Source organism: Pseudophryne corroboree, chromosome 3 (genome assembly GCF_028390025.1).
Source record: "Pseudophryne corroboree isolate aPseCor3 chromosome 3, aPseCor3.hap2, whole genome shotgun sequence".
Classification (NCBI taxonomy): Eukaryota; Metazoa; Chordata; class Amphibia; order Anura; family Myobatrachidae; genus Pseudophryne; species Pseudophryne corroboree.
In genome coordinates, this window is record NC_086446.1 from 288,736,133 (window position 1) to 288,749,072 (window position 12,940).

The window sequence follows — 12,940 nt, forward strand, 5'->3', positions numbered from 1 at the left end:
CTGGATGTGCAGCACTCACTTTACGAACGTCTGAACTTCTGGAAGAGAAGCCAATTCCTTCTGAAAGAAAATCGAGAGGGCCGGAATCTGTACCTTAACCGAGCCTAATTTCAGGCCCATATCCACTCCTGTCTGTAGGAAGTGGAGAAGACGACCCAAATGAAAATCTTCCGTAGGTGCATTCTTGGTCTCACACCAAGACACATACTTTCGCCAGATACGGTGATAATGTTTTATCGTCACCTCCTTCCTAGCCTTTATTAAAGTAGGGATGACCTCTTGTGGAATCCCCTTTTTTGCTAGGATTCGTCGTTCAACCGCCATGCCGTCAAACGTAACCGCGGTAAGTCTTGAAATACACAGGGCACCTGCTGCAACATGTCTTCCCTCAGAGGAAGAGGCCAGGGGTCTCCTGTGAGCATCTCTTGTAGTTCCGAGTACCAAGCCCTTCGAGGCCAGTCTGGGACAACGAGTATCGTCTGTACTCTTCTTCGTCTTATGATCCTCAACACTTTCGTGATGAGAGGAAGAGGAGGGAACACGTAGACCGATTCGAACACCCACGGTGTTACCAGTGCGTCTACTGCTACTGCCTGAGGGTCCCGAGACCTGGCGCAATACCTCCGAAGTTTTTTGTTGAGGCGTTACGCCATCATGTCTATTTGAGGAGTTCCCCAAAGACGTGTTACGTCTGCAAAGACTTCTTGATGAAGTCCCCACTCTCCTGGATGGAGATCGTGTCTGCTGAGGAAGTCGGCTTCCCAGTTGTCCACTCCCGGAATGAAGACAGCCGACAGAGCGCTTACATGATTTTCCGCCCAGCGAAGGGTCCTTGTGGATTCCGCCATCGTGACTCTGCTTCTTGTCCCGCCTTGGCGGTTCACATGAGCCACTGCTGTGACATTGTCTGATTGAATCAGAACCGGAAGGTTTCAAAGAAAACTCTCCGCTTGTCGAAGGCCGTTGTAAATGGCCCTGAGTTCCAACACATTGATGTGTAGACAGGACTCCTGGTCTGACCAAAGACCCTGAAAAGTCTTTCCCTGTGTGACCGCTCCCCATCCTCGGAGGCTCGCGTCCGTGGTAACCAGGATCCAGTCCTGAATCCTGAACCGGCGACCCTCCAGGAGGTGAGCACTTTGCAACCACCACAGGAGAGACACTCTGGTTCCTGGGGACAGAGTTATTTTCCGATGTAAATGCAGAATGCAGATGGGACCCGGACCACTTGTCCAGAAGGTCCCATTGAAAAGTCCTTGCATGGAACCTTCCGAAGGGAATGGCCTCGTAGGCCGCCACCATTTTCCCCAGAACTCGAGTGCATTGGTGAACTGACACCCTTTTCGGTTTTAGCAGGTCTCTGACCATATTCTGGATGTCTTGGGCTTTCTCTATTGGGAGGAAGACCTTCATTTGTTCCGTATCCAGTATCATACCTAGGAACGGTAGTCGAGTTGTCGGGATCAACTGTGACTTCGGTAAATTTAGAATCCAACCGTGTTGCTGGAGCACTCTCAGAGAGAGCGCCACATTGCTCAGCAATTTCTCTCTTGACCTCGCTTTTATCAGGAGATCGTCCAAGTATGGGATAATTGTGACTCCATGCTTGTGCAGGACCACCATCATTTCCGCCATTATCTTGTTGAAAATCCTCGGGACCGTGGAAAGTCCAAATGGCAACTTCTGAAATTGGTAATGACAATCCTGTACAGCGAATCTCAGGTATTCCTGATGGGGGGCATATATGGAGACATGAAGGTACGCATCCTTTATGTCCAGAGACACCATAAACTCCCCCTCCTCCAAGTTGGCTATTATTGCTCTGAGAGATTCCATTTTGAATTTGAATCTTTTTATGTACAGGTTTAGGGATTTCAGATTCAAAATCGGTATGACCGTCCCGTCCGGTTTCTGGACCACAAATAGGGTTGAATAGTAACCTCTTCCCCGCTGGTGCAGGGGAACCTTGATTATCACTTGCTGTATACACAGCGTTTGAATTGCAGCTAACACTACATCCCTTTCCGATGTGGAAGCTGGTGGGGCCGATTTGAAAAATCGGCGCGGGGGCACCTCTTCGAATTCCAATTTGTAACCCTGGGAAACTATTTCCAACACCCAGGGATTCAGGTCCGAACTGACCCAGGCCTGACTGAAAATTCGAAGATGTGCCCCCATCGGTGCGGACTCCCTCATGGGAGTCCCAGCGTCATGCTGTTGGTTTTGGAGCAGCCGGGAAGGACTTTTGTTCCTGGGCACCTGACGAAGCAGGTGCTCTCTTGCCTCTGCCCTTACCTCTGGCGAGGAAAGAGGATCCCCGACCTCTTTTGGACTTGTGCGACCGAAAGGACTGCATCTGATAGGGTGTTGCTTTCTTTTGCTGTTGGGGAATATATGGTAAAAAATTTGATTTACCTGCTGTAGCTGTGGAAACCAGGTCCGTCAGCGCATCCCCAAACAATACATCACCCTTATAGGGTAGTACTTCCATATGTTTTTTGGAATCCGCATCACCCGTCCATTGGCGAGTCCATAAGGATCTTCTCGCTGAGATAGACATGGCATTGGCCCTAGACGCTAGCAAACCAATGTCCCTTTGAGCATCCTTCATAAATAAGACTGCGTCTTTTATATGGCTAGAGTTAGGAATATAGTATCCTTATCCATAGTATCAAATTGATCTGTCAGCTCATCTGTCCAAGCTGCAATTGCGCTACACACACATGCCGACGCAATCGTCGGTCTTAACACAGCACCCGTATGAGAATAAATACCCTTTAAGGTAGTTTCTTGGCTGCGATCTGCAGGGTCCTTAAGGGCCACTGTGTCAGGAGACGGTAGCGCCACTTTCTTGGACAAGCGCGTCAGGGCCTTGTCCACAGTGTAAGGTGATTCCCAAATCTCCCTGTCCTGCCTAGGGAAAGGATATGCCATAAAAATTATTTTGGGGATCTGCGGTCTCTTATCCGGAGTCTCCCAAGCTTTTGCAAAGAACTCATTTAATTCATGAGATTTGGGAAAATTAATAATCTGTGTCTTTTCCTTAAACATGTGTACCCTTGTGTCGGGGACCGAGGGTTCATCCACAATATGCAACACATCCCCTATTGCCACAATCATACACTGAATGGTTTTAGTCACCCTAGGGTGCAATTTTACTTCGTCATAGTCGACACTGGAATCAGAATCCATGTCGGTAGTAGCGTCTTGTGCTAAGGGACGCTTTTGAGACCCCGACGGGCCCTGTGAGTCGGTCCAATCTGAGGATTGACCGCCTGATGTCCCCCCTAAACCAGCCTTATCAAGCCTTTTATGTAAAGATGCCACACTTGCATGCAACGTATGCCACATGTCCATCCAATCTGGAGTCGGCACAACCGACGGGGACACACCACTCATTTGCTCCACCTCCTCCTTGGAGAAGCCTTCCGCCTCAGACATGTCGACACACACGTACCAACACCCCATACACACAGGGAGTTACCTATAAGGGGACAAAACCCCAACCAGGCCCTTAGGAGAGACAGAGAGATAGAGTATGCCAGCACACACCCAGCGCTTAAAAACACTGGAATATATGACCAGATAGCGCTGTTATATGTATATAATTGTAATCTCCACTCACTGCGTTGCCAAAGTGCCCCCCTCCTCTTTTTTCCAGCCTGCGAAGCTCAGCAGGGGAGAGAACAGGGAGCCAGCGTTTTCTCATGCAGTCTCTGTGGAGAAAATGGCGCTGGTTAGTGCTGAGGATCAAGCCCCGCCCACCCGACGGCGGGCTTCGGTCCCATCAACTTTCTATAGAAAAATGGCGGGGGTTACCGGATTTACTGTGCCACAGCCTAATCCATGCTTATCAATGCCAAATATGAGGAATATTGCTGCCCAGGGCGCCCCCCCCTGCGCCCTGCACCCTTCAGTGCCTGCTTGTGTATGTGACTGGGAGCAATGGCGCGCAGCTTACCACTGCGCGCTTACCTCATGAAGATCTGATGTCTTCTGCCGCCTGATGTCTTCTTTGCCTTCTCATACTCACCCGGCTTCTATCTTCGGCATCTGTGAGGAGGACGGCGGCGCGGCTCCGGGACGAACCCCAGGTGAGACCTGTGTTCCGACTCCCTCTGGAGCTAATGGTGTCCAGTAGCCTTAGAAGCAGTGCCCAACTTAACAAGCCAGCTCTGCTTCTCTCTCCTCGGTCCCACGATGCAGGGAGCCTGTTGCCAACAGGACTCCCTGAAAATAAAAAACCTAACAAAATTCTTTTTCCACAGAAAACTCTGGAGAGCTCTCTGCAGTGCACCCATTCTCCTCTGGGCACAAGATCTAACTGAGGTCTGGAGGAGGGGCATAGAGGGAGGAGCCAGTGCACACCCATAGTCAAAGTTCTTTTTAGGTGCCCTATCTCCTGCGGAGCCCGTCTTTACCCCATGGTCCTTACGGAGTCCCCAGCATCCTCTAGGACGTAAGAGAAATTTCCGGTGTACATCTCTACTAGGAATTAAGTAATTTCAAGCATTTCCTTGTGGAATCTGGGTCACCAGGATAATACTACCTTGTGGTGTTTTTTTGCCAGCGTTAGCACTGTTAAATGAGAGACTGCTCATAATCCCCAGTTGTATCTATAAGGGGAAGTTTGTCACATTTCTGTCTTTAGCAACTCTCAATACAGTATATAATTATTTATGAGGATACGTAGAAGGCAGAGGACACCTGGTTGTAACAACCAAGGTCAGGGTTTGTAGATTTGAAGGGAATAAAATCTTTATGACACATAAAAAAATCCCTGTTCCACCTTGTTATTCCTCATATTTTAATTTATTAAAAGAGAATATTCTGCTGCATAGCACATTATTTGGATCTCATATTTTACATCTAAATTACCTTATATTGTATATGTGTCTCAATGACTTTTGTTGGAAGAGTAAGCACTATATTCTCATTTAATTACATCCAGCAGCCACGTAAGGAAGTGAGCTGCATAAATGACCATCCAAGTGAGGTGGCTAACTATGTTGGTATTTCACACTAATCTGTTTCCCATAGCAAAATACATGGTCAAGTCACAATTTTATGACCACCTCCTACATTTGACAACGGCAGCGTGTAGTCCATGAAGTACGTCATGTGTCATGTGCTGGCTCGGTGGGTATATAAGGTATGCGACCGGCCGTCTTATCAGTCGTTGCTGACGTGGGTAAAATGGGCGATTTATCCGAGTTGGAAAAAGGGATGATTATCAGCTTTCAGGCCAAGGGTGGAAATATTTTTTAAACAGCGCAGTTTGTAAACTGTTTGTGTGCAGCTGTGGTGAAGGTGTATCGTGACTGGACAAATGTCACTATTGCAAATAACTGACGTGGAAACTGTGGAGCACCACGTGCCATTGATGTGAGAGGTGAACGTCAACTACGAAGGTGCGTGAGGGACAACCGACATGCTACAGTGGAGCAGCTCACCATCAAAATGAACCTGGAGGCTACCAGACGTGTGTCTAAAATGACAGTTCAGCCCTTCTAGTGCTGTCCGAGCTGCACACGGTGGTTACTTTGGTGGCTAGAAGCTGGTTGTCAAAATAATGTGACTCAACCGTGTATTTAATCTACTACAGTTTCTTTCTAAGTTTACCATCAAAATTATAAGTACTTCCTACTATTCATGGACAATGAGCTATTATAATATCTGCATTTCACCTCCAATCCCTCTGCCACATTATCCATGATCAGTAAATTCCAAGCAGTTTTCACAATAGGGGGCATATTTATTAGAAAGTGCAGTCTGCCTCCAAAATTAAGATTCCTTAATGAGGCTATAAGGAATCTTGTTATTGGGGGAAAGTATTAGTCTACAGTTGCTGGGACATGTGTTTCGATAAAGGACCGTTGCAGCAATTGGTAAGATCATGATCACGCTACTGTGCATGTGCGGCCATCCAGTATGCGCAAGCGCAGTACAAACAATTCAAGATGGCCATTGGGTTCATTTACAGTCTCCCCTTACCATCACCAGCATCTTTTTTATGTGTACAGTTATATAAATGTCACAGGTCTCTTCGGGTGTACAGCTGTATATAATCTCATCATACTTCATGTTTACAGAAATATATAAACCTCACAAATCTCTTCATTATGTTTGCAAAGATATATCTAACAGGTCTCCGCTTCATTTTTCATTGGTATGCTAAGATTAATGGTCTCTTTTTTATGCTCACATATATTTTCACTTACCCCCGTGATTTCAGCACAAAACATCTTGTGTTAAAAATTAAGTAATCATAATCACTAAAGATTATATTACAAAGTAGTGCTAACCATGTTTCTGCTAGGCTTTTCAGTTACCCCCCCACCCCAAAAAAAAAAAAAAAATTACAATAAATGACGCCAGCATATTTTCTATACTGTACTAGATAAATGATAGCTATAAGCTGATTGGCTGCTATGGGCAACTTCACCTTATCTCTCTCAAAATGTACATCTCCCCTACAGTGTCTCCAGTACAGCCTGTGGGCTTAGTCGGCTGTGGAACAAAATGTCTCACGCAACATGTGCCAGTTTGTGTCACGTCAACTGATTTGATACTATACCTACTTACCTTGCTATTCTCCAGCACACCCCAGTGACAACCCTCTATTATGTAAGACTCTGGCAAGTAGAGCAGGATAGGACTTGTACTTCCACAGTAGCTGGAGGTCCAAAATCTGCCTGATCCATATTTATCCTGTTGCTAGGACATTAGACAACACTTGAATTGGGTTCCCAGCTGGAGAGGGCTCAGAGCTTGCCTTACTTCTAATGTAAATTCCATGTTCCATGTTTCATGCAACATGTTGATGGGAAGGTTTCTAGATTCTGTGAAAACAAGGACTACAGAGAGTGTGATGACACACCGGAATATGAGTGGTGGGAGTGCATCTCTATAGGGCTTTTTTTGCTGTAATTGGAACTTAAATATACTGAGTCACACCTCTCATGGGAGGATGGTGGTCCCTGTGAGCTGTGTGAGGACTGACGCTAAACTCAACATCCGAGTCTGAGCCCCACTAAAATAATAGGCCAGAGGCAGCGGTCACTCCGAGCATCTTTCGCTCTCAAAATGTGCATCTTATTTGCATATATAAAATAACGAAGTGACAGAACTACTATGCTAGATTATGATGATCAACATTTGTGCATCTGTGTGAAACAGTCTGAGCCTGCATACAAAGCGCTACGAGGCAATGACCATGACTTTTTCTCACGCCGAGTTGTAGTGTGTTCTATGGTGGTCATTCCAAATTGATCGCATTTAGCAACTTTTTGCTGCTGCTGCGATTAACTAGTCCACGCCTATGGGAGAGTGTATTTTAGCTTAGCAGAGCTGCGATCGCTTGTGCAGTCCTGCTAAGCTAAACATTTTTCAAGCAGAACAAGACTAGCCCTATACCTACTTACCCTGTGCGACGATCTCTGCGATGCTGGAGCCGGCTTTGACGTCAGACATCCGCCCTCGGTTCTCCTGGAAATGCCTGCGTTTTCTTCACCACTCCCCGAAAACGGAAGGCAACGGTCTGGTGACGCCCAGGAACGCCTTCTTCCGCGACTGCTTTCTTCATTGGCCGCGACCCCTGACGCTGGGCAATGATGCGGGTGCGCAGTGCGTCCACCGCGCATGCGCATTTCAGACCCGACATACCGCTGCGTGCGAACGGGTCAGAATGACCCCCAATGTGCGTGTTTAACACTAATTCCTGCCGCAAACCAGCATTTCTAGTAGTATACTACGAGTAGTGTTTTACTGCATAATTTAAAGAAAAAGACTGCACACTACACCTCTTGTACTGGGCATCTTGTGCCATATGGCGTATAGACACTAGGTATACAGTAGGATGACATAGCTGTTAGCTGCAGTACATGACTTAGGTTTCCTCTTCCCTTAAATATTCTATGGTAATTTACCTCTAAATTACAGATATCATCTGGGTTAAGATGTTCTTAGCACAACAATTATGTTAATGTCTCAGGCACTAACAGATTTATATTCACATTAACCCATTAACAGAGGGAAAGGACCCAGACACTGGTTGTTCATCTCACCATGCGATTTTCTAACATGGTAACATAGTGACATGCTGACTCTGAGATGTGTTGCCATGGGGAATGCCTATCATAAAGACTCACAATATGAAAGTGGCAAGCTATCATCTGAGGGATGGTAACAGTGGAAGGAGAGGTCTACAGAAAGCAGGGCAGTGACAGAGCTACAGTAGAACATCTGAACATAGATAGCCATTTATTTTTTAATATAACTTTCAAATTAGACATAGGAGCGGTAATTGGGTACTTACTGAACATTGTATGTAATTTAATAGAGATGCCTACTTTCTATTTTTTACATACAAGTTGTTCAATTAATAATGTTTGCACATTTAGATAACTGTTCTTTTGTTCTATGATTGAAAAACCAGATGTGACTTCATTAGTTTAGTGTTAACAGTTTAGCACATAACTGCAACAATGTTAAATGAAAACTTGTCCAGCATCTTAGTGAAAAGTGGAGGGAGGGGTGGGGGGGCGGGATAAGATTACTATCTATGATTTTCCTGAATTCATACATGTAAACTGAATTCTCCAGTTCATAAAGAGATACTGCAGGTTACAATTAATATTTAATATAAGCTTATGTTTCTTCCAGATGACAGCAGAAAACATTAAAACAACTTATTATTAATTGGTGGACATTATATTTAATAACTACAAGAAGTTACAGTGCAGCGTCTTGACCGGATTTTAGCAGACACTTGGTTAAACAGATGTTGGCTGTAACTCAGTTTCTCATGTGTCACTGCATATTGCCAGCAGAAGCGTATACAGAACCTGAAGCTTGACTAACACAGTGAATTTTTGTGCACGTTTCTTTAGATTTTATTCCAATTAAGAGGTTGGTTGTTTCACTTTTCTATTTATGCATATCACACTGGCATTCCATACAGTACTGTACATATATTATGATATTATTAACCATATACAATATGTATACTAATTGTACAAAAACAAAATGTATCTGCGGCAGAATTTCCTTAAAGACAGAACTGTCAATCAACCTTGTTGCTCTCTAATGCAGAAACAGGAGATATATTTTCCACATTCCAATTATCTATTGTTTTTAACACGTTTTGGGTATATTGTTAAATAATGTGTTAATACTGTATCTGACCTGACAGATGAAATGATTGCATCAAAAAAATCTGATACTTAGGTCATCTTTCACAGTGTATTCTGCAGAGCCGTAACAACATGTGTGCCAGGTGTGCCTGGCACACAGCGCAGTTGCCCTGAGGGCGCAACAGCCAGCGGCTTGTAATGAGTCAAATTGACTCATTACAAGCCCCCTCTGCTGTGTGCGCCGCGCTGGAGAAGCTGATCCGGAGGCAGGGGAGGAGAGCAGCAGCTCCAGAGGCAGCGGAGGAGGATGGAGGGGGACTGGAGCCACAGCAGCGTAATGTAATTGGTAGAGGCGCCGCTGCAGCAGTCCCCTCTCCTTCCGTATTGGCTGCCCGGCGCTGCTGTGAATGCTGGGATGCGGTTCCTTTATCCCAGCATTCACAGCGGCGGTGGGCAGCCAATACGGAAAGAGAGGGGACTGCTGCAGCGGCGCCTCTACCAATTACATAGCGCTGCTGCAACTCCAGCCCCCCTCCCTCCTCCTCCTCCTCCTCCCCTGCCCGGGATCTGCCAGCACCGAGGAGCCTGACTGCCAGCGGGGAGAGATGGTAAGTATCTCTCTCCCTCTCTCTATTTCTCTATCTATTCTGTCTGCCGTAATGTGTAAAAAGGGACGCTGTCTGCCGTAATGTGTAAAAAGGGACGCTGTCTGCCGTAATGTGAAAAAAGGGGGACGCTGTCTGCCGTAATGTGTAAAAAAGGGGACGCTGTCTGCTGTAATGTGTAAAAAGGGGACGCTGTCTGCCGTAATGTGTAAAAAGGGGGACGCTGTCTGCCGTAATGTGTAAAAAAGGGGACGCTGTCTGCTGTAATGTGTAAAAAGGGGGACGCTGTCTGCCGTAATGTGTAAAAAGGGACGCTGTCTGCCGTAATGTGTAAAAAGGGAGACGCTGTCTGCCGTAATGTGTAAAAAGGGGACGCTGTCTGCCGTAATGTTAAAAAGGGGGACGCTGTCTGCCGTAATGTGTAAACAGGGGACGCTGTCTGCCGTAATGTGTAAAAAGGGGGACGCTGTCTGCCGTAATGTGTAAAAGGGGTACGCTGTCTGCAGTAATGTGTAAAAAGGGGGACTGTCTGCTGTAATGTGTAAAAGGGGCTCTACCTGGTGTAGTTGCGCTACTGTGCAGAGTCATTTGAATAATGGAGACTACTGTGCACCATAGTATGAATTGGTATTATTTTGTGGCCACGCCCCTTCCCATGAAGCCATGCCCCTATATATTTTAAACCCGCCTACGGTGCGCACGGCCCCTATCTTGCATGGGGGGGGGGCGCCAATGCCGTTTTTTGCACACAGCGCTAAAATGCCTAGTTACGGCACTGGTATTCTGCATACCTAAAACTGTGATATTCTAATAAAATCTGATTAATGTTATGTAACTGATGTACTGTACAGCAACTTGAAATTCCAATTGATACTAAACTTATGGGAATATTAAAGTGTCCAGATTAAGACGAAAAGGATAATATGTAGTGAGAAAATTGTGCAGCAATGCCCTTACTTTTAGCTCAGATAAAACTGGAATATACTTGCACAATGATATTCTCGCCAAATGTATGTAAGAAACATAGATGTACTGTATAACCCGTAATGTCCTAATCAGCGTTTTTGACCAGGCATTATAGTAAATCCAATACTAATAACATACTATAGTTCATATAAACTTTAAATATAAAATGCAGAAAGTAGTTAAAACAACTGGGAAAGATGTAATTAAGTGCCTACTTGTAGTCTGTCTGGGTCTAGGTGAACAAGAAAGAGTCATGTTCAGGGGAAGTACATGATACACACGGCAAGCCCATACTGCAAGTACAGAAAACCTCATACTGTAGGTATATCTCCCCAGGTAGCCTGGACTCACCTGGATGACAGTTTTGAAGGTGGACATGTCCACAATTCTGGTGCAGACGAGGTCATCTGGGTCCTTTACCACTGAGAAATTGATTTCCCCCATGGTGAATATCATCGGAGTTGCCAGCAGAAAAGAAGCCACCCAGATAAACGTGATGAGTTTCTTAGTCCTGCTCCTGGACATGATACTCTTAGCCTTGAAGGGATGGCACATTGCCATGTATCTCTCCACACTGAGGCTGGCAATGTTGAGGGCAGTGGCATAGGTGCAGGCATCTCTCAGGAAGTAATAGCCCTTGCACACCGCATTCCCGAATGCCCAAGGGTGGTGGACCCAGATGAAGTTGTACAGCTCTATGGGCATGCTGAGGAGGAGTATGAGCAGGTCGGAGAGGGCCAGACTGGCCAGGTGGTAGTGGACGGTGCTCTGTAGGTTCTGCAGAGACTTCTTCCTCACCAGAGTGTATGCGGTGATGGAGTTCCCGGTGCAGCCCACGACAAAGAGGAACAGGTAGATGATGGTGACTAAGATTTTGGAGTAGATGTCCGTGTTGACATCCAGGTCGCTCTCGGACATAATATGCCTAATTGAGATGTTGGACAGGTTCATACCCGCGGTAGTTGGGAGCACAGAGTCCTGCTCCTCGTGGTAAAGCGCACCTTCCGACAGAGGAACCTGGGCAGTTGCGTTAAAGTGCATGGTCCGCAGGTAGGGATGGCGCAGAAGCTGCGCGGCGGCAGGTGAAAGAGTTCAACCTCTATCTCTGTGACTTATTAGATACAGAGATGTCTGTAGAGCTGAGTAGGAACAGTAATATAAGTGGGACCACCACGCACGGAGCAGACATGAATCACTAGGCTTTGGTCAGGGCAAACTGCCCATAGTTTAAAAAAAAAAAAAAAAATCACCTGCAACTGTTTTAGAGCCTCAAGATTTGTTGGTATGTAGAGACCCTGATTGTTTTACTTTCTCCTTGTCTCCTGCCTGCCTCTGTCTCTCCCTGCTCCATAGTCGTCTTATCTTTTCATTCACAGAACCTGCCTCCTTTAGCCCACTCACTTATTCCTCCCCCGCCCCACCCCTTACTGCATATTTTCTCTCCCAGCTCTTTCCCGTTGTGATGCGCTGGGGCTCTCTTCTATTTTCTACAATAGCTATTATTTGTCTGCTCCTCTCTCCACTGATTGATTCATTCATGTTCGCTCTCCTTTTCTTTCACTATGTGTAACCTTGTTCCAATGCATGAATCCAGAAACAGGTGAGTTGAGCAGGATATGAAGCTTAATGGTACATAACTTAGTCTGTGCCTTGGTTTTAGCTGTATGCTACAGTACATTTACTTTTATATGGTCAGGGATCTTCAAGGTGACTTTTAAAGTCCTGATATTTTACTGTAGAAACATTATTCCATTATGTCATATTTTTATTATTTTGTTATAATGTGATAATAAAAAATGCAATCATAACAAAAGCTGTTACTTGTATTTACTATTAAATTGTATTTTAAATACCATCCTCAATGCATATCTTTTATTTTTCATTTAATTGTTATAACCACCTGGCACAACCAGTCTACAACTATGGCACACAGAGTTTGTATATACATCCATACAAACCTAGGGACAGTATAGATTATATACAGTATGTGTACCTTTCATATACAGTGTGTAGTCTTTTTTTAAATATATGTACAATAATAATCTTACATTCCTATGCAGTGTGTTGCAGCAGAGGGTTAATCTTTTGTGGAGAACCCTGCAGTCCAGGTCAGGTGGAGTGAATACAGAAATGATAATGGGTATTGTCAGTGTCATTGGCAGAAAACAATTGTGAATGAGTGAGACACCAAGGTGTGCCCTCTCCCCTTCTCTAGAACAGACAGAAGTCTCACTG

The 12,940-nt window shown here is 45.4% G+C and overlaps 1 protein-coding gene across 1 annotated transcript in view; it reads right to left on the reverse strand.

Annotated features, from left to right (window-relative positions):
- Window positions 1–12,073, reverse strand: part of NTSR1 (neurotensin receptor 1) — a 311,359-nt gene extending 299,286 nt beyond the window's left edge. Inside the window, exon 1 of the mRNA XM_063959290.1 lies at window positions 11,057–12,073. Coding sequence (XP_063815360.1) covers window positions 11,057–11,746 — 690 coding nt within the window. The 5' untranslated portion in view covers window positions 11,747–12,073. The remainder of the gene's footprint in view (window positions 1–11,056) is intronic.
- Window positions 12,074–12,940: the final 867 nt, after the last annotated feature.